Source organism: Siniperca chuatsi, linkage group LG21 (genome assembly GCF_020085105.1).
Source record: "Siniperca chuatsi isolate FFG_IHB_CAS linkage group LG21, ASM2008510v1, whole genome shotgun sequence".
NCBI lineage: Eukaryota > Metazoa > Chordata > Actinopteri > Centrarchiformes > Sinipercidae > Siniperca > Siniperca chuatsi.
Genome location: NC_058062.1, coordinates 3,699,325 through 3,720,981, shown reverse-complemented (window position 1 = coordinate 3,720,981; position 21,657 = coordinate 3,699,325). Strand labels below are relative to the sequence as shown.

The 21,657-nt window shown below is 39.2% G+C and overlaps 2 protein-coding genes across 2 annotated transcripts in view; both read right to left on the bottom strand.

The window, feature by feature from the left end:
* Nucleotides 1-6,690, bottom strand: part of LOC122868750 (myosin heavy chain, fast skeletal muscle-like) — a 24,068-nt gene extending 17,378 nt beyond the window's left edge. Inside the window, exon 1 of the mRNA XM_044181018.1 lies at nt 6,599-6,690. The gene's annotated coding sequence lies outside the window, so the exon portion shown is untranslated. The remainder of the gene's footprint in view (nt 1-6,598) is intronic.
* LOC122868751 (myosin-1-like) lies at nt 3,350-21,657 on the bottom strand. Its single transcript, XM_044181019.1, has 38 exons — nt 20,130-21,657; nt 19,897-20,040; nt 19,512-19,668; nt 18,413-18,440; nt 18,212-18,326; nt 18,020-18,112; nt 17,698-17,761; nt 17,513-17,611; nt 17,271-17,374; nt 16,321-16,459; nt 16,062-16,180; nt 15,825-15,974; nt 15,573-15,743; nt 15,188-15,494; nt 15,028-15,101; nt 14,361-14,448; nt 13,870-13,987; nt 13,639-13,762; nt 13,044-13,180; nt 12,452-12,707; nt 11,519-11,761; nt 11,252-11,428; nt 10,977-11,122; nt 10,283-10,373; nt 9,800-10,189; nt 9,574-9,700; nt 9,373-9,491; nt 8,035-8,231; nt 7,774-7,957; nt 7,511-7,676; nt 7,288-7,412; nt 6,900-7,208; nt 6,599-6,802; nt 5,280-5,405; nt 4,995-5,165; nt 4,817-4,921; nt 4,628-4,723; nt 3,350-4,533 (listed from the first exon to the last, which is right to left on the bottom strand). Exons 1-38 carry the CDS (start codon nt 20,343-20,345, stop codon nt 4,390-4,392), a joined length of 5,823 nt encoding a protein of 1,940 aa, XP_044036954.1. The 5' UTR covers nt 20,346-21,657; the 3' UTR covers nt 3,350-4,389.

The window sequence follows — 21,657 nt, the reverse complement described above, 5'->3', positions numbered from 1 at the left end:
GAAAAAACACAGAACCTGCCTATGGAATGTCTTAATTTTTTTTAATCATAAACACAAAAATACCACAAAGAAAACAGGCAACAAGGCTCAAAATTGTCCCAGAACTGTTTTGAACTGTCAATTTATTCCATTCTTCAAATCTTTTTAGTCTTAAAATCTTTTCAGTATTCAACAGTCACCCATTTTAGGCTTGAAGCTTTGTCCTAGCACAGATGCTGTGATTAACTTAATTCAAATAGTATCAAATAATTCAAAAAGTATCCCATTATCCATGTAAACTTCTCAAACCAGCTCTGCAGCTTAATCCATTTCTATCTATTGTTTTATAATAGATAAATAATTGCTTCTAGCTTCATAGTTGTGGCAATTAAATTAGAGAAACAGTGGTGCATCATCAGCATAACAATTAGATAACAAGATGGTTAATGATGTGTGTTAGTTTGAACTTTTACACAGAGAACAGAAATGGGCCAAGAATCGAGCCCTGTGGCACACCACCAATTAAAGAGGCAGATGAAGAAACAATAAGAGAGAAGATTTTAATATTTTTGGACAAAGACTAAATCGTGGTGGTATTAACTAACTACAAATACATATCTGCTGCTTTTGGATTTAACTGGTGTTGTTGTTCTTCAAACCATAATTCATTTGTCTGCAACATACAGTATCTCATGCCAAGGTTAGTGATAGCCGGACACCTTGAAGGAAGTTCTCTGGTTTGTCTGCTTTGGTTACAAGTTAACACATAAGGGCGTCCGGTGTGCGCGCTATACTTAATGCTGTGTGTACATTGCAAGCGGGTAGCAACACATGACGACCACTTTGTACCACAATTAGAATAAGCATGGGAGAGTTGTCTGTAATTTGAACTCTCAGCATATTAGGTGGAGTAGTGTGTGGAAGCAAGTGTGAACAGCAGCTTGTCATCATGAAAATACATCACATCATCCCTTAATATCAAGCAGTAAGGCATGGTGTGTTTATAGGCTCTGTAACAAAGAGAAATCACACTGAGCAATAAAATCAAAGCTTAAAATCCAATTTATATGAGAGTAAATTACCTCTTGTGTCTATTATGTTATGACATCTGACTATTGTCACTGTCCTGTGAAAACCATGTATCTCCAAAACTTCAACTTTTCATGATCGAAAAACAACAACAACAAAAAAAAAATTAAAAAATTAAAATAACAGCCCTGTTCTTGGCTTTGTGTCAATGCATTTTCAGATAGCCCAATGGGGTTTTTAAAATGGTTTATCTAACATAAGAAGTGGGATCATTTTCTCAGCCCATATATCAACACTTAATCCTTTATACCAAATTTGGAGATACATGTTTTTCAGAATTCTGCCTTTTGAGTGTCCTGTGTTTGTGTACTGTATGTGTTCTCAGTGTAAATCTGTACACTGTAATGTTCTCAGTATAAATATTTTAGCTACCAAAACAAACCTACCTCTCCACTGTGAGTGAATAAAACCACAGTCTGACTGAAAATGTTGACAAGGTGGTGGACTGTGTTCGTCCCTGCCTGTCCACTTAGTGTCCTGTTTCTGTTAGTGCAAACAACAACCTGTCAACTCCTCAAGTACCATCCGTCCTCTACTTTCTCCTCACTTGGAGGTTACCTTCATGCAGCGCAGTAACTCTAACCCTGCTTCACAGGGATTTCTACAAATGTCATGAACAGACCAGCTGCTGCTGATTACTGCACCACTGACAGGAGTAAAAGAGGTGGATTTTAATGTTGTCTATTTTTAACTGACCGGCTTTTTAGTCAGCTTTTTATCTGATCTCTTGTTTTTCAGCTGTAGCTGTGAGCCGATGCTAATATGATTTTTCCAGTTGAATTGGTGTGTTACTGCAGTGTTAATAAGCAGCTGTGTGCTTCAGTTTTTAGTTAAAATCAACAGTGTGGTAGTAGCATCTGAGTGTAACCATGCTGGTGTAATTATATATGCTACATAATGCATTCATTTTTCTTAATTTTAATCGATTCTGGCTTCTCTGAGCAAATTAGATTGTGTCTGTATTCTTATTACTAACTAATATAACTTAACCATTCTGGTAAGCAACTATATATTTTCTTATCAATCATATCAGATTTCAGTTTCTCAAACAGTAGTAGCCGGTAGTTGTACAAACATCTGCTTTTCCTTTTTGTTGTTAGTTGATAAAAAAGATACATGACAGATTCAGGATGTAAATGTGCGTGAACAAATAAAACAGCTTTTCATGGGAAATAAACATCAGATTTTATGGTCTTTATTGGTTCAGGAGCCTAAATGCATAAGGAATAATGTTGAACATGGATTAAGTGTCTCCATCTTTTGGCGATCCATTTTTATTGCAGGTACTGAGACAAGACTGTTGGTGAGCTTTTTTTGTAACAGGAAGAAATACTCCAAATTGAAGATACATTTTTCTCTTTCTTGAGCCTTTTACATACAAAACTGTATTTTTTTTTAAGAATGTCACTATCTCTATATTTTTGTTTTGTTTATTGATTAACTAATTAACTTCTTTTACAAAATAAATGTAGATCTGGTGAGTTTCGGGGATAATTTATTATTTTATCAATGACTGAAACCCGGATGCTGTTTAAGATGATGAGGGAGGATTCATTAGAGATTTATTAATATTATCCATTTACCATAAAGGTCAGGTAAATTTCACAGTGTTTGACAGGCACAAATACTTTAATAAATGCATTTTTCTGTGTCTTGGTAAGAATGAGGTTTTAGTTCGGGTCAGTGCATTAATAACTGCAGTGTTGACACTATTCCTGGAACATGTTGAGCTGTCACTGTTTATTTAGCTCGGTCCTGATTGATCCCAGGCTTAACAACACAGAATGGAGACCAGATGCTGTATGTACAGTGTGCAAGAAACTTTCTTGCTGTAACATTTTCAAAATTTTTCAACTCCGACTAGTCAGTCTATCGTTACACAAACAGTGACAAAGATTAATAATTGTTAGCCACGCTAACAACGCTGGCATGGATCTATGGACAGCAATGTGAGTCTATTGGTCCACCACTTTGGTCCAGACTGAAGTATCTCAATAACTTTTGGATGGATTGTCATGAAACTTTGTGTAGACATTCATGATTCTCAGAGAATGAATCCGAATTACTTTGGTGGTCCCATACCGTTTCATCTAGCGCCACCAGCAGGTCAAAGTTTTAATTTGTCCAATACTTTGGTTTATGACTAAATACTTGCAAGACTAATGACATTCCCATCAGCCTCAGTTGTACTTTGTGTTTAGTGCTAATTAGCAAATGCTTACATGCTGAAGTAAGATGGTGAACATGGTAAACTTGCTTAACATCAGCATGTTAGCACTGTCATTGTGAACATGTTAGCATGCTGACGTTAGCATTTAGCTCAAAGCAACGCAGTGCCTAAGTACAGCCTCACAGAGCTGCTAGCATGGCTGTAGACTCCTAGTTTTGTTTATTTTTGTATCTTTGTTATCTGTTTAAATTAAAAGGTGACGCTCTCTACTAAAACAAAAGCAAAAGAAACCTATTTATAACAATGTAATAACTTGATAGATAGTGTGACACCACGTTTCTAAGGCGTGTTGATTTGTGATTACTGTTTCCCAGTTAGAGGGCTACCCCAGTATTTAAGTAAGTCACTTTCAGAAAGTTGGAGGACTCCAACAAGAGACAGATCTTAAAAAGAACAACAGTCAAACTGAAGCAGCAGAGGATGACATATCCAGACTTTTAGCTAGTATGGGTCAATATCCAAAAACACTGGATGCTACATTTCCCACAATGCTACTTGTTGCATCTTTCCTTTGACCTTCCCTGCCTGGTAAATGACCACTTCACACCCCCAGTTTGTAACCCAGACTTTCTGTCAAAAATGAAGTCCCCAAGACTAATCCAAGATACAGTAATCCTGATGACATCACTATGACATTATCAGGGTTATTTTTCACTGACTTTAGAAAGTGTTTTCCCAGGCTAAGTAGTACTCTTCATGTGTGTAAAATTGGCAGAGTGCCCCTTTGATGTAAAAATGTGATTGTTGTTTAGCATCCCATCAGCCTCTTATATGACATTTTAGCTTACTGGAAGGTCAGTTTATCACATTGTGACTGTCATCCAATAATCAAATAATGTTGAAACCGGCAGATTTTGTCCAAATCCCAGTTACTGTCCAGAGAAAACCAATGTATCTCCAAATTTGGTGATTTCACCTTTTTGAAACTGAAAGACTAAATGTTTCTTTATACTGTGGGTTACTTCTTAAGCTAAACAAACCATTCTAAAACCCATTGGAAAAATGCTTTGTCACAAAGCTGAAGAAAAGTGACATTTTGAAGATACATGCTTTTCACAGGAACGATTGGTATCTTGTACCAGTGTAGATTTCTACTCCCTTTTACCAACAACATCACGGCTCTTTGCTCGTAATTTATTCAACTGGGATTCTGCGATATCGGCTCGTTCCTTGGCTTCCTCCAGTTCATGTTGCACCTTCCGAGATTTAGCCACATGGATGCTGGTTTGTTCCTCCTGTGTGTCACAGAAAACAATATAGTAAAGGAGACTTTTTTTAGGTACACATCAAGCTAACATTTCACACAGTATTCATGTATTTTATACTCACCGCTTCCTCACACTGCCGCTTATATGCTTTCACTTTCAGTTGCAGTTTGTTGACCAAATCCTGGAGTCTTGCCACGTTCTTCTTCTCCTCCTCACCCTAAAAAATTTGAGGGATTATTATTTCCTATTCAGATCCAGTCAAATCTCATCTAGTAAAATTCATAGTTATGTAACGGGATATACCTTTTACCTGATAAGTGAGCTCTTTAATTTTCCTCTCACATTTCCGCACACCTTTCATGGCCTCGCCGCTGCGTTTCTGTTCTGCATCCAATTCATTTTCCAGCTCACGGACCTTAAAAAGACAGTTAGTTTAAATCACTGTTCATTCTATTTTTCTCCACAGGATGGTTTTGTTTGATTCATACCCTGGTTTCCAGTTTCTGAAGCTCTTTCTTTCCTCCTTTCAGAGCCATCTGCTCGGCTTCATCCAGGCGCTGCTGCAGGTCTTTCACTGTGACCTCCAGGTTCTTCTTCATCCTCTCCAAGTGAGCACTGGTGTCCTGCTCTTTCTTCAGCTCCTCAGCCATCATGGCGGCCTGTATGCAAATGTTAACTCACTGTGAAATTGAATCTGCACAACCAAACTCAAAGCCCAGCAGTTCCTCATTAAAATGACTCTCTGCAGTAATTTGGATAAAGGGGAGACTCACATCCATGATGGCTTTTTTGGCCTTCTCATCCGCATTTCTTGCCTCCTGGACAGTGTCCTCCATCTCTGACTGCAGATGAGCTAAATCAGACTCCATCTTCTTTTTAGTGTTTAGGAGGCTGGTGCTCTGATCATTACATAACATTTAAATATGATATATTAATTAAAAGGGTGAGTGGTTTGGAGCCACAATGAAATATTGATATTTTTCACATATTTACAGATTTTAACAATTGTTGTTAAGAAAACAATCCCACCACAAGGTTCATTTAGTAAGACCCTCTGATGAGATTGTTCTCTCAACTGCTGAATAAAGTCAATAATGAACAAGTTTAATAATCTATATTTAAGTAAAGTAGTGTCCCATTTTTGTGTTTGCACATGCATCATATCCTGGTGTCAGAAACCTAATAACTCCTTATGCCAGTTTTTAGACACCAAAATATGCGAAGTGGTTTACTCTGACAGAACCCAGCATACTATGGCATGTAAACACCAGATTTCTGATCACTGACTGTTACATGTGGGTCCTCAACTCCAGCCGATGTGATGATCTCCAGGCGGACATGAAAAATAAGGTGGTGATGTCCCAAGCCGATCCACAACATTAAGATCGGAGCTGATGGACATGTACTGGCTTTATAAACCCAGAACATTGTGAGCAAGTGAACCACTAAGCCACAAAATAAATGACAATTGGCAGGTTTTGCTACAGCAGTAATCTGTATAACATCTATAAGTACTTAAAGAACTAAAAGTTGCAGCGAAAAGGAAAGCAAACAACCCTAGACCGGCTAAAGATCCCCCTTTATACAACTGCATTTGAGGCCCCTTAATTATTAATATAATGATAAAATAGTTTTCATTTTGTCTGTTATAGTTATTTACCTATTTATTTTTGTTTGAATGACTGTTTTAATGTATTTTTAATCTCTCTGTATAGCACTTTGGTCAACACTTCTTGTTTTTGAATGTGCTCTATAACTAAATTTGACTCAACCTTTTGATTGTAAATTAGTGGTTTAAATGAACCATTATTTCACTTGTGACACCTTTTCCTGTCATGCCCTGTCCAGTCTTGTCCTCCCATGTCGTGTTCTGTCCTGCCCCATCCTGTAATGTTTTGTTTTGTCCTGTTATATCATGCCTTGTCCTGTCCTGCATTACCTGGCCCTACCTTGCCCTTTACTATTGTGTTCTGCCCTGTCCTGCTCGTTCTGTCCAGTTCTGTTCAGTCTTGACCTTTTCTACCATTTCCTTTGACGCTCTTTCCTGTCCAGTCTTGTCATGTCCTGTCTTGTCCTGTACCGTCCTCCTAACCTGAGAGTGCAGCAGCTGAATCCTCTCACTGACGTCGATCAGCTCCTGCTCGGCCAGCTTGCGACTCCTCTCAGATTGCTCAAGCGCCGCCATCATCTCCTCATTCTCCGCCATCATCAGATTGTTGCGGCGCTCTGCGATAGCTAGTTGTTCCTTTAAGTCCTCCTGACTGTGGAGTGCTTCATCCAGATGGACCTGGGTGTCCTGGGACAGGAGGCAAAGGCTTAGAGCTTTAGATGCACCAAAATCGACCCAATATATTGTTCTAACATTTGTGTAAATATTTCCATGACCAACAAACCTTCAACTGAGTCTGCAGGCTCCTCAGTTGTTTGGTGGCCTCGGCTGCCTGGCGGTTGGCGTGACCCAGTTGGATCTCCATCTCGTTCAGATCTCCCTCCATCTTTTTCTTCATCCGAATAGCGTCATTTCTGCTGCGCGTCTCGGCGTCCAGCGTGTTCTGCAGAGTGTCCACGGTTCTCTGGTGATTCCTCTTGAGCTGGTCGATTTCTTCATCTTTCTCTGCCACCTTTCTGTCTACTTCTGACTTGATCTGGTTCAGCTCCAGTTGAAGGTGCAGGATTTTGGTCTCCTCGTGTTCCAAGGAAGACTACAGAGAGAAAAAAACAAACACTTGTGAAGTTGTGGTTATTTGAATGAAAATGGCAGTATGACAAAATAATACAAACCTCAGCTTCCTCAAGAGCTGCCTGGGTGTCTCTCTTCTCTTGTTCAGCTTGCTTTGCAGCTTTCTCCAGCTCATGGATAGTTTTAGCAGATTGTCCGACTTGCTCTGTGATATCTGTAATCTCCTCTGAAAATGTAAAGAAAAACATGATCTTCGTAGGTCAAAAACAAACACTATAACTTTTCACCACCAAATGGATGATTTGTTTCCAGTAGAACCCTTACGCTGAAGATTTTTATTCTCTCTTTTCATGTTCTCCAGATGATCCAGAGCCTCTTCGTATGAATTTTTCAGCTTGAAGAGTTCTGTACTTAGCACTCTAGACTCTCTCTGGGAAACTTCCAGATCTGATTGACTCTCCTCATATTTCTGTTTCCATTCAGCCAGAACCTAATAGAGGAGGAAACAGCATGTGTAATTAATGCGGCCTCAACAAGATGCAAATAGCTAGAAATGAGGACATGGAATAGAAAAAAGAATGACACACCTTGTCAAAGTTCCTCTGTTTCTTGTCTAAGGTGGCGTTGGCTGCATTTGACCTTTCCAGCTCAACCATGAGATCCTCGACCTCAGCCTGCAGCCTCTGCTTGGTTTTCTCCAGAGATGCACATTTGACATTTGCTGTCTCAGTCATTTCCTCAGACTCCTGCAGCCGCTGGGCCAGCTTCTTCCTTTGAACCAAAAATAAATTGTGTTAAAGTGTAAGAAACCCATCAGCACTGACTTGAAAAACATGTACAGTTCTTACTTTGCCTCTTCAAGCTCTTCAGTGCGTTGGATGGCGTCTGTCTCATATTTGGTTCTCCACTGAGCCACGTCGCTGTTGGCCTTGGACAGGCAGCGCTGCAGCTCAGCTTTGGCCTCCTGCTCCTCCCCGTACTGCTCTCTTAGCAGCTCGCAGTCATGACGAGATGACTGCAAACCGTGAGCCAAGGCGTTCTTTGCCTGAAAAAGCAAGAACATATACAACAGTGATTTATTGCCTGAATTAGAACTGCTTTAGCAAGATGTAAAAATGTAGTTAAAGGTACCCAGTGGAGTTATGAACCACTAGTGTGGAGCGATGTTTTTACAAGTGGGTTTTGTTTCCAAGCATGTGAGCACGCTGGCGAAGCAACCCACAATCCTGCCACCGGTTAGACGTGAAATTCATTCAATGTTGCAACTAACAAATATTTTCATTATCGATCAATATGCTGATTATTTTCTTGATTAACCGATTAATCATTTGGTCGAAAAGATATTAGAAAACAGTGAAAAATGCCTGTTACAATGTCCTGTGTCACAGGTAATACACTGACTATCGATAAGTATCACATCAGACAGAGAAAAGATGCAAATCCTCACATTTTGAGATGCTGAAACAGGGAATGTTTGTTTTTGTTTTGCTTAAAAATAGACTTTAAATGTTTAATCAATTATCAAAATGGTTGCCAATTAATTTTATGTCGACTGACTAATCAATTAATCGACTAATCTCTTCAACACTTGTGATAAACATTGAACATAAAAAAAACTTTAGTTTTTTTACAAGAAAACTCTGCAGGGCACTTTTAAGACGAGTTCAGACAAAAATCTGACCTACCCCAGAAACTAGGGCTGCACCTAATTTAACTATCGATTAATCGTTCGGTCTACACAATGTAAGAAAATTGTGAAAAATGCCTGTTATAATTTCCCACAGACCAGGTGATGTAGCAAAGAAAAGCATAAAATTCTCACTGTGGAGAAGCTGAAACCAGAGTAATCGATTATCCAAAATAGTTTGCTAATTAAGTGACTAACTGATTAATCAACAAATCATTGCAGCTCTTTCCATAATAATAGTGTAATAGTAATTGAGCGTTCATTCTTTCCAGATAAAACTGGACTAAGCAACATTGGATGTTTTGCCTTTCTCGCCTACTTTCAGTATCCTTTGACATCACAGAGACAGCATGTTGTGTACAACTTACTAACGTCACCTCACAGGATTTTTATTAACTTGCTGCGATTTCAAGCTGGTACTCTGCAAAATTCCCTGGTGCAGATTTAAATAATTGCTGTGACTGTAATAGACTGTAGATCAGACTTAATTGTTTCAGACCTTAATTTCCTCATCCAAAAGTCTCTTCAACTCTTCGATTTGTTGACTCCCCACAGATTTCACTCTGGTCAACTGAGACAAAGTGGTCTCTTTCTCGTCCAGCAGACGTGTAAGTTCACCTATTTAGGAAAAAGAGGACACAAACTAACTTATCTGTCCATCTTAATTGCTCTTTTGTTTGTATGCATGTTATAAACGTACCGTTTTCTGTTTGTAGACGAGCACTGAGTGTAGTATAATCACTCACAGACCTCTGGGCTTCATCTGCTTTGGTCTTGTATTCATTCATTTGGTCTTCAAGGCTCCTGTAGAGTTTCTCCAGATTAGCCTGAAATATTGAGCATCAGTTGTCTCAAGCAAGATAAAGTGATTATGGAAAGAAAACATCGTTCAACCTGTGCATGCTTCTCTGCAGACGGTCTCTTACCTTGCTTTTCAGAACACTCTCCATGTTGCTTGCCATGTCATCGATTTCCATCTTCATCTCACTTTTCTCTTTCTCCAGTTTCTGCTTGACTCTTTGAATGTTGTCTATCTGATCACTGAGTTCGGCAACACTGTCGGCCTGTTTCTTGCGTAAAGTTGCAGCGATGGATTCATGCTGCAGGGTGGACTCTTCCAGATCACGACGCAGCCTCTGAAACTCGGCCTCGCGCTTCTTGTTCAGCTCAGCCTGAGCAGCGGTGGCTCCTCCGGCCTCCTCCAGCCTCTCACTGATCTCCTCCAGCTCCCTGGACAGATCAGACCTCTGCTTCTCCACTTTGGCTCGAGCCGAGCGCTCAGCCTCGATTTCCTCCTCCAGCTCTTCAATGCGAGCCTACAGTGAAATTATATTAATTTATGAAAATGTGGGTTCTTAGGATATTAAGGAAAATGTATTGAAATACACGACTATTGTTAAGAATCATACCTGAAGCTCTTTAATCATCTTTTGTAGTTGAGTGCCAAGGGCTTGCTCGTCTTCAATTTTGCACTGCAGATGGCTGATTTCAAAGTCCTTTCTGAAAACAGCAAAAAAAAAATTCTAATCAGCACAGAAAACATTTACTCTGGTGAGCAACGTTTCATTGCAACTGGCACATTTTCTACAATGAAATTGCTGAGTGTAAAAACAACAATTTGCCATTTTAGGGGGGTTATGTGCCGGACTATTTTCTGAAGTCTGACCGGAGACTCCAGGAAGTTTCTGGCCAAGAAATAGTCTAGCACATAACCCCTCTAAAATGCCAAATTGTTGTTTTTACACTTCAGTTTTTGTAAAGATTAAAGTCTAAGAGTCAGGCTAAATGTTTTTCAAGTCACACTCTAAGCTAAGCTAACTGGCGGTGGCTTCATATTTACTGTACAGACATGAGAGTGATATCAATCTTCTCATCTAACTCTGAGCCAGAAAGTGAAGAAGCGTATTTGCCAAAATCTTCCTTTAAGCGGATTTATGTAACTATATGTGAGTCTTATCATCATCATCATTATTGTTGATATACAATATTTGAGTAATATGTGTATAACCCTCACATACTTAAATCTTCAGTGGTAATTATTAAACCTAATTTCCACGTTGTGTTTTAGGATATACGGCACTGAATAATCAAACAACAACTCACTTTTTCAGCCTCTCTTCCATTTGCTGTCTTTCATTCTCCAGATCCATGGTGGTTTCCTGGGACAGCTTCAGATCCCCCTCCAGTTTTCTTCTGGATCTCTCTAAGTCTGCTCGCACCTTCTTCTCCTGCTCCAGTGAGCCCTCCAGCTGCAGGAGACGTTCATGTCAACCAAGTAAACAAAACCAGGGGAATTATGCAAATTAAGGTAGATACTTCTGATGACATTACCTTGACGATTCAATTACAAGAGAATTATTTTGTCGTTACATACTTACATCATCAACCTGTTGCTCCAACTTGATTTTGATCTTCATTAGAGAGTTTACTTTATCCTCCTCAGCCTGGAGGTCATCTAATGTCTGCTGGTGCACCTCCTGCAAAGCTTTGATCTCCTTTGAAGACTTCACCAGCTTTTCCTCAAGAGTACTAAGCTCCTCTACCAAATTCTTAACCTAAGGAGTGAAGCATTTTTAAGTTAGTGTACTAATATTAAACCAAAATCTATTTAAAAGGTGTGATATGATGAAAATAATCGGAGGCACCTTATTTTCTGTGGCATATTTCTCCTTCTCCACTTTGGCGATGGTGAGTTCCAGGTCGTCGATGTCTCTTTTGAGCTCCGAACATTCGTCCTCCAGCTTCCTCTTCTTAGCAGTGATTTCGGCATTGATCTCCTCCTCTTCCTCCACCCTCTCGGACAACTCTTTGACTTTGGCCTCCAGGTGGATTTTGCTCTTTATCAAGCCTTCATATCTCTCCTCAGCATCGCACAGGTTCTCCCTCTCCTTAAGAGCAGGGACACAGCGGTGTATTGTAACAGTGAAGTGAACTTTGGTTATTCTTCTTGTTAATTTCATTCCTTTTCAACTTTTTTTATCTTATTATAGTATCAGTATGAAATACATATTAATAGTTCCATATTATTCATTATCCCACAGGGAATTTAGTTTGCAGTGTGGTGCAAAATCGAAAATTCTCATCTGCCCATTGCTATAAATTGCATGTATTGTTTTATTTCGTAAAGTTTATTTATTATTACTTTTTTTTGTTTGGTTGTTTGGTGTGTTTGAAATATTGTGTATATTTTTACATGGGACACCCTGTTTTTTGCAGACATGCAGAAATAGAATTTATTCATTCATATGTGTGTCTTAATACTTTTTAGAATATTTTTATTATATTTCTCTCCTAATATGTTCTAGTGTTATCATCATCATCATTTGCAGTTGGTTAAATAACCCCGTGTGCTCTGTTCCTGTTTATTTTCTATTCCTACTTGTTTTAATTTTGCTCCTTCCATGTCCGATTTCCCTCCAGGGATCAATGACACCTCCTCTTATCTTACATTACTATTGATTACGTAGTTGCTGATTTCAGAAAAAGAAAGTCTTTTCTCTCCTAATCTCTTTATCCAAGAGAATGAAATCAATACAGACAGACCACTTTGTTCTACTTGGGGTTGAGTGTTTACATACTGCTTGGATTTGAAGGTAAAGGTCGTTTTTCTCCTGGACGAGCATGACCATTTTCTCCTCCAGCTCCTTCCTCCTGGCCTCCGACTTTGCAAACTCCTCTTTGAGTCGTGAGAACTCCTCTTTTATGGTCTGCATCTCCTTCTCGGCCTCCGCACTTCGTAACAGAGGCTTTATCTTAAAGTAGAGCATCATCCAAGGCCAGTTCTTCACATTCATGAATGAACGGATGTTGTACTGGATGATGAAAATGGACTCTCTACAGGGTGAAGAAGGAAAACAATAAAGACTTTGTTTAACAACCTACTGTGATGAAAAACTGAACGTCCTTTCTAAGGCTTTCCATAACTAATTTAAAACATTTTCACTGCCTATGATGCCTGAGTGTAGTATACACATTTTATGGCATATTTTCTACTGCTATTCACCCCCCAATTAAATTAATATGAGATACAACTTATAAGATAAGTCCTGTTGTATTGCTACCCAGTTGTAAAGTTCCCTATAATCCTTAAATTTCCCAGATTTCTCATGTTTTTCCCCCACTCTCCATGCACTAATAATTTCACATGCATTCATTAAACTAAAGTTGCACCTTTTCTTCGACATCTCCTTGAGCCGCAGCCTGGTGATGTAACCTCTGGCCACAGCCTGGATACGAGTCATCAGCACAGCCAGCCGTTCATCCCTCATCTCCTCCAGGTGACCCAGGAGGCCGGCTTTGAAAAACACCTGTGTGTTGTGAAGATATAACATGCCAATGGAAATGAATTTAGTATCATTTGGGTTGCTTGGGACAGATCCTGACTATTTCCTGATTCTTTTAGAATTAAATAGATACTATATACTGTAGTCTTAGGTGAAAAGTCCATGATGGGAATCTAAAACGGTCCACTAAAGGTCAGACTGACACAATTCTTTAAGGTGGTTTAGCAGCTGATAAATGGGGGACTATCTCTGGAATCCATTAGGCCTTTAAGTGAATGAATTAATTTTATTAAATTACGTGTCATATTATGGAACAATTCAATCTGTAATGTCATAGTGTATGGTTTTACTTTTCTACTGTAGGTAGCTGGACTCAGTGAGAAACCATATCAGAAGGGGCTGCTGTCTGATATTCAAGAAACCGTAGCCCTAATAAGTTCACATACAGAAACAAACATTGTCAAAATTTTCAGATAAAATACCTTTGTGTGTCCAAATCTATACTGGGCATGGTCCACAGCAATGGAGGAGAGCAGTTTCTCTGACGCCTTCTTGCTGTCAATAAACTGCCCCTCAGGGATCGCACTGGCATTCAGAATACGGTATCTGTCACAGAGTTAGTTGAGGTTCAAACTTAGGTGAGTTTCAGTGTTTTGTCGTGTGTGTGTGTGTGTAATCCTCCCAGACAACAGAAACAAGGTGTGGTGTATCACCTCTGCCTGAAATCTCCATAGAGGATCCTGCTGGGGAAGCCCTTTCTGCAAATCCTGATCCCTTCCAGCACGCCATTACAGCGTAGCTGGTGAAGGACCAGATGGTGGTCCATGGACCCTACGTGGACAATACATTTTGTGTTAAAGGAATACTTGGGGAAATACACATATTCGCTTTCTTTACAAGAGTAAGATGAGAAAATCAATACTACTCTCATGTCTGTACAGTGAATATTTAGCTGGAGCTAGCGGCTGGTTAGCTTAGCATAGCTTAGCATAAAGACTGGAAACAGGGGAAAACAGCTAACCTGGCTCTATAACAAAGGTAACAAAATCCACCTACCTGCACATCTAAAGCTGACTAATTAACACATTATATCTCCTTTGTTTAATCAAAAACTGAAATGTAAAGACGTACAGATGTGAGAGCGGTATCAATCTTCTCATCTTCTAACTTTAGAAAGCTCAAGTTTTCTTTGTTTCCTTTTTACCTGGCGTCTTGGTTTCATTGGGGATAATGCATCTTACAAAGTGTGGATGTGTGGACCTGAGGTTGGCCATCAGTTTATTCAGGTTTTCCTACACGAGATAAACAGATTATGGTCTCTTAACATTAACAATTAGTCCTGATCTTAACTTAAAGGAATGGTTTAGAGTTTTTCCATACAAGTTGGTATAAGTTACACGCCAGGTAGTGGGACTGATGCATGTTCAGGGCTGAAGGTACTAGCAGAGACACAGAGGTCGTGTCCTCTGAAACTTGAGAGCCTGAAGTGCAGTTTATATTTACAGTTTATATAATTCAAAGTTACACATTGTGGGATTTTAAAAGGCAGATATCAATATTTTTAGACACAGTGTGCTTAAATTTGACCATTTCTTGATTTAGGACAAGAAAAGTGAATTAATTAATACAGTTTTTCCTACCAGAACCAATTCATGACAGAGTCCTAGACCATCATGTAGAGACACAGAACTAAAAAACAACTGAGTAAATTAAAAATGGAAAAATATCCATATATTAAATTATCTGCTGGTAGACAGGTGCTGAGTCCATGCATCATTACCAGTGAGTAACTTATACCACCTTACCACACTGACACCAAATAAATCCATCAATGTAATTCCTTCAGCTATGAACGTATTATTGGTTTTTACCCTGAAAAGTGCAGAAACTGTCTGGAAAGAAGAGCCCTTTTTCTTGAAGCTTTTCTTACTTCCATCAGCAGCAGCTACAACAACACAAGAGAAACAACATAACAGATGTAGTAAACTATATAGTCAACTTAATCTCACTGTAATATGTCTGTGAACTGACCATCAGCAGTGGCATATGTGGCAAAGAGCTGAGAGAGCAGCTTAAGGGAAGCTTTTTGATAAAGCTGCACCACAGTATCATTTAGAGGGTCTTTGTTTTTCTCCAGCCAGCCGCTGATGTTGTAGTCTACAGTGCCGGCATAATGCATCAGTGAGAAGTGGGCTTCTGCCTTTCCTTTGCAGGGCTTGGGCTTCTGAAAGATGCTGTTCTTCCCAAGGTGTTGGTCGTACAGTTTGTTCTTGAAGGAGCCGTCTGTCGCCTTTGGAAACATGCACTCCTCTTCGAGAATAGAAAAAATACCCATCGGCTGTAGGAAAGAAAAGCTGTTGGAACGCATGCATCTATTGTTGATATGAATATTTGGGTTTATAAAAAGGTGATGTACCTTTTCAATGAGCTCAATGCAAGCTGCCAAGTCCATGCCGAAGTCAATGAACTCCCAAGCAATTCCTTCCTTTTTGTATTCCTCTTGCTCCAACACAAACATGTGGTGGTTGAAAAACTGTTGCAGCTTCTCATTTGTAAAGTTGATACACAGCTGCTCCAGGCTGTTCATCTGAATTAAACATTGATTAAATAAATATAGAGATTTTTAGAAAGAGTTGTTTTATTTCACGTAGGTGTGAATTCCGTTTACCTCGAAGATCTCAAACCCTGCAATATCCAGGACGCCGATAAAATGCTGTCTTGGAAGTTTGGTGTCGAGCTGCTGGTTGATCCTCGTGACCATCCACAGGAACAGCTTCTCGTACACGGCCTTAGACAGGGCACCCATAGCGTTGTTCACCTAGAATCAAACGTAATGTTTTCATTACATTTTTATTCACACTGAACATGGTTAACACACGTTTTCAGATGTAGAAACATACTGTACCTGCTGCGGAGTCTGACCTTTGGTGACATACTCATTCCCAACCTTCACTCGGGGATTACACAGCGCTTTCAGCAAATCAGCAGAGTTTAGACCCATTAAATAGGCAACTTTGTCCGCCACTATGGGATATAAATCACACATGGACATGTAAAGCACGTAATGGGCTTAAAAAGTGCACAGAAGGAAAATTATGTGATAAACGTTAAGCGTGAAGCTGTGATGTTGTAATTTGGTTTAAATGTAACGGCAGACGTCTGACCCTCAGTGCCATCGGGCTCCGCCTGCTCCTCCCGCTGCTTCTGCTTGAACTTCATGTTCCCGTTGTGCATCACAGCTCCAGTCAGCTTGTAGATGCCCACCTTTTCCTCCGTGTTAAACCCCAAGATGTCGATGGCACTCTGAGGAACAGACACAGATGTTAAAGCATTGTTAGTCTTAATTTATTGATAATTAAATATTGTCGTTTTATCAACATTTAGTAGAATTTTTCACACTGCAGCATATAATTCGCTCTGCCCTGCTCTCCAGGGCCTGTACGTCTCCAGGAGCCTGAGGCGAGCAGGAAAGATTATGGCTGACCCCTCCCACCCTGGAGAGAAACCTTTTGAGACACAGCATTCGGCAAAAGGGTGCGGTCCATCAAGACCAAAACCTCACGCCACAAGAACGGAAAGTCTCCACATCTGACTCAATGCGTTACATTAAATCACATTTTTTGTATTATTATCTCTGCACATTGCACAGCATAAAGTATATTCTTTATACTTTATACTGTGAACTTTTGCACATTTCATCCTCTTCGTTTCAAACACTGTACAGCTCTTTTCATTTAGAAAACAGATATATTTTACAGATTTTTATATATTTTTCATTGTAACTGTTTCTATTTTATATGTATGATTCTTGCAGTACTTGCTTTTTCTTTTTCTTTTCTCTTACTATGTTTACTGTTATGCAGCAAACACCAAGGCAAATTCTTGTATCTGAAAACCTACTTTGCAATAAACCTGATTCTGATCATCATGTTACAGTATGATGATAACCTGTTTGTGTTTAACATGATTTTTCTGGCCAATCAACTAAAATGAAAAAAATTTGAGTTTTTAAGAGTTGATAAAGCTCACTACATTGAACAATAACTTGATTATTTTATATGTGATTTTGCATACATTTTCAATATCATGAAATATATCCATATGGTGCACTCACATCCGTGGCCATCAGCTCCTCAGTATCATTGATGCTCAGCACCGTGATTTCACCGTGGCTGATGAAAGGGTAGTCATATGGATTGGTGGTTATCAGCAGCATCTCTGGAATGAAACACAACGAGTTTAGATTTCTCTATGTAGGGTCAGCAGCTGCAGTAACTGTGTAAGTGCAGCATTGATATACAAATAAGACATTAAGGGCGCATTATCAGATTCACAACTAGTTAAAAGTATATTTACCTATTAAATCAGGCTTCTTGTTTGACATGATCTGATAGAAGATGTGATAGCTCCTTTCTGCCGGCAGCTGAAAGGTCACTCTGGATTTTTCCAAAAGGTCTAATCATAAAAATACAGATAAGATATATATTGCAACACTTACAATAGCAGTGGAATATCAGTGACACTGATTTAAGCAAACTTACATGTTTCAATATCAGCTGATGCCAACTTCCCCTTTGTTCCAAAGTGGATGCGGATGAATTTTCCCTGGAAACGTTATTAAATTATTTTTTAAGTTTGACTTATGAGTTACAATATATGACAGCTGAGAACTGCCATCATATTGTTTTAATTGCAGGACCACAAGTTAATTATCTTGTTACATCAATGTAACAAAGTTGTTTTCTTATGATAACAGATACATTTTCTCATTATCAAGAGACAGCAGGATAAAAAAAAAGAATTATAATAATATGTGCAATAATGGCAGCTCTCAGCTTCCGTACTAATCAGATTTGAACTTACAAATCTAGAGGAGTTGTCGTTCCTCACAGTCTTGGCGTTCCCGAAAGCTTCCAGCAGAGGGTTGGCCTGGATGATTTGATCCTCCAGAGTCCCCTGTAAGCTCAAATCAAGAATAAAAACTTAACATCTGCTTTTTTTAAGTAGCTGTTGCAACACATGGCTTCATGTCTAATCAATACATTGTGACTGAACCTGCATTTTGCCGGGAAGTTGCTCTTTCTTGCTCGAGTCTCTGAATGATGCAATTGTTGCAAAATACTGGATAACTCGCTTTGTGTTGACGGTCTTCCCGGCACCAGATTCTCCACTGACAAAGGTACAGCATGACATGAGTGATGGGAAATAACGAATATTGAGTTGATTTTGGTAAACAGCACATAATGTCGCACTTACGTGATCAGGATAGACTGGTTCTCTCGATCTGTTACAGTGAAAGAAATTGGGTGAACATTGGTATATTTCAGCTGTAATTTTTACACCTAATTTGGATTTATTTTTAGTCTTTTAATCAAACTTTAGTTGATAGTTTTAGTCACATTTTAGATATTAAATCATTTTGGTCAAATTTCTGTCAGGAAAAATCATGTACATGTTAGTCTGTTTATTCTATTTTATTCGAGCCGAATGAAATGATTGGATGGGCTTATTACAAGCCTGCGACAGCCACAGATAACAGATTTTTTCTATTTTTCCCCCCGGAGCGTTTGATTTATTGATTGCTGTCGGGATGTAAAGAGAATTTCAAACAAAAAATGCTTCTGAAATCCATTACCTACAGTAGCTTTAAGCACCCTGATAGTTGTTCCTTAGGTTTCCTTCTGATGAAAGTTTGAATTTGCTTTAGTCACATTTTAGTTTTTATCATTTTAGTCAAAAATGTGAGACAATTTAGTCTTAGTCAGAAAAGATTACATACATTTTACCCACTTCAATCTTTTAAAAAAAAATGTGTCAAGGTGCACTATTATCAGTCTTTCATTAAGCACCCTGATAGTTGTGCCCTGAAAACTTGGTTTCAAATCTTAAATATCACTCTATTACATAAAGTTTCATGACTAAATAATAATAATAATAATAATAATAATAATAACTTAGATGTATAAGGGACCCAAGGACACTTATAAGCAGCACACAAATAAGCAGCAATCAAACTTAAAGTTCAGAGAGAAACATCCTTAAGTTATTATTTATTAAGAGTTTAACACTAAAAACATTTTGATTTAAATGTTGCTAAATCCTGATTGGTGCATGAAGTACATGACATGAGACACGCCCACTTCTAACCTGCTACAGAGGACAGAGAAAAATACCAAATACATGAAACAACCCAAACTGTTCTAACTCTGGCAGAAAATAGTGCGTTCATGTAAGACCCCATTTTGATGCTAATACTTTTGTGACCGAGTATTTCTACACTGTGGTATTGCTACTTTTACTTAAGTAAAAGATCTGAGAACTTCTTCCACCACTGGGTATCATAATGAGACTGGACCTGTGAGCATGAACTGGTAAGCGTTGTCAGAGATGGAGAAGATGTGTGGGGGGGCCTCCTGACGTTTCTTCCCACGGTACCCGGCCACCACCTCTGGGTTGTAGACTGGAAGCCACTTGTAAGGGTTCACAGTCACACAGAAGAGCCCGGAGTAGGTCTGTGAAAACATGAGAAGAGAAAAACCATGATGATAAAGAATTTATGACTCAAGTTGTTGGATGTGAGGAGTCATTTACGTGTAAAATCAAAAAAATGCTCTTCAAGGTTGCCACAGAAAACAATCTGTGGTTTTTACACATTTTGAAAGTGTTGGTTTGATTGTGACTTTAACTTTAGAAATCGAATTATAATTTATTTTCATTTTGTGTTCATCATTTGTAGTTACATAGATCATCCAGGCGGCGTAGCGCTCCTTGAGGTTAAAGAGCACGGCCGGTTCATGGAGATGTGTCAGCAGGGCCATGTCCTCGATCTTGTCAAACTTAGGAGGGTTCATGGGGCGAACGTCATCCAGGTGCACTGTGACAACCTGAAGTGTGAATTCAAAGGTACAGCGATTTGAATGCCAGGTAAAAACAGATACAACAGATTTAAAAGTAAACTACAAAATACACCCACCTTTCCATCCTCAGTCTCCACAGTGACGTTGGAGCCGTCTTGGCTTTTGATTTTTCCCTTCACATACTCCTGCTTCGGGTCAGGCACGAAGACGGCTGTTTTGGCATCGAACAGCGTGTTTTGCGCTGCAATTCTCTCCCGCTCTGATTTGCGGAGGTACGGGGCAGCCACCCCAAATATTTCCATCTCGGCGTCACTCATTTTATCAAGCTGCATGAGTGGGACAAACACACATGCTCAAAAATAATTCAAAGCTACACAGACGTTGGTCAGAATTGAAAAATTGGATGATACTTACCAGAGTGCTGCAGACCAAAAAGAGAGATCACAAGATGATCAAATGTTTCAGAGCCTTTGAATAAGATTCCCCGCTCTTGCTTCAGAGAAACACCACAGACATCACTCACCCTAACAAGACCCAACAGCTTTTATAAGCGATGGTCAGGCCTGTTTCATGGCGCCTTCTTCTCCTATATTTGGAGATCTGGCTTCTACGCCACCTTGGAAAAGTCAAGTATGTCCATTTTGTATTTCGAACTGTCTATGTATAGCTGTATTATGTCACTTTTAAATGGTTTCAATTGTAATCCTTCAGACTGTCCATTAAAAAGCAATGAATGCTAAGGACGACAGCTTAGAGGGCTTACGGTCCCGACACGGCGGGCCTCATTTTCTGGGATCAGGGAAGATTAGGTCTGTTAGGGCGTCGCTGAAATTCTGGCATTGGCTGTCTGGAGAGCAGAGCTGATCGCACACGACTGTTTGGGTTTTGTGTTTGGAGCAGCCGGGGTTGACGGGCAACATTTAGTTCATTCCAGACAGAGGATGTCTCCATTAACCCACATTTATTAAACACGTTTCTTATGGTATTTGTCATTAAATACGTTTTTAATGCATATTTAGCATTAAATTCATCATGTAAAGTCTGCTTGAAATCTGTTATTTGTGATGTGCCATGTTGGCTCTTTTGGTTGCTGCTTTACATGTTTTATTGTGTATTCTGAGTCTTGTGTTTGCTTGTAATTCTATATGCGGATGTTTTTTGTAATGTCTGTTGTAAAGTTATGATTAGAACATGTACTTTTAGATGATGTATCTGGCTATATGAGCTCATCTGTATTTTGTCTTGTCTTTTGTGTCTTCTCTTGTTTTTGTTTTGTTTTGTTTGAGTGTTTGGCTTCAGATGTAAATGAGCCATTTGGCTAAATCCGGTACATTTACATCATAATAATGTCAAATAAAGTAACCGAGGCCAATCAACAAAAAGCCATAAACATGCTAATTGATTGAAACACTTTTGAAAGCACAAGATAAACTTAGTCTTGATATAGGACCAGTGATGGGCAGTGATGACATTTTTAGCCAGACTAGCCATGTGGCTGTATGTCAGTCTGTTGGTCGGTCCACCACTTTGGTCCGGACTGAAATATCTCTTTTGTACGGATTTTCATGAATTTTTGTAGACAACCACGGTCCCTAGATAACGAAGGAATCCTAAAAAATTGTACAGACATAGGGCCACCATGAG

What these genes read in the sequence shown, in the direction of transcription:
- LOC122868751 (XM_044181019.1), bottom strand. Translation starts at nt 20,345, where the DNA reads ATGCAGCTTGATAAAATGAGTGACGCCGAGATGGAAATATTTGGGGTG. An exon ending in TATGGAGATTTCAGGCAGAG is followed by an intron (nt 13,763 to 13,869) that starts GTGATACACCAC and finishes ACTCTGTGACAG; the next exon opens with ATACCGTATTCTGAATGCCA. An exon ending in TGGAGCAACAGGTTGATGAT is followed by an intron (nt 11,123 to 11,251) that starts GTAAGTATGTAA and finishes CGTCTCCTGCAG; the next exon opens with CTGGAGGGCTCACTGGAGCA.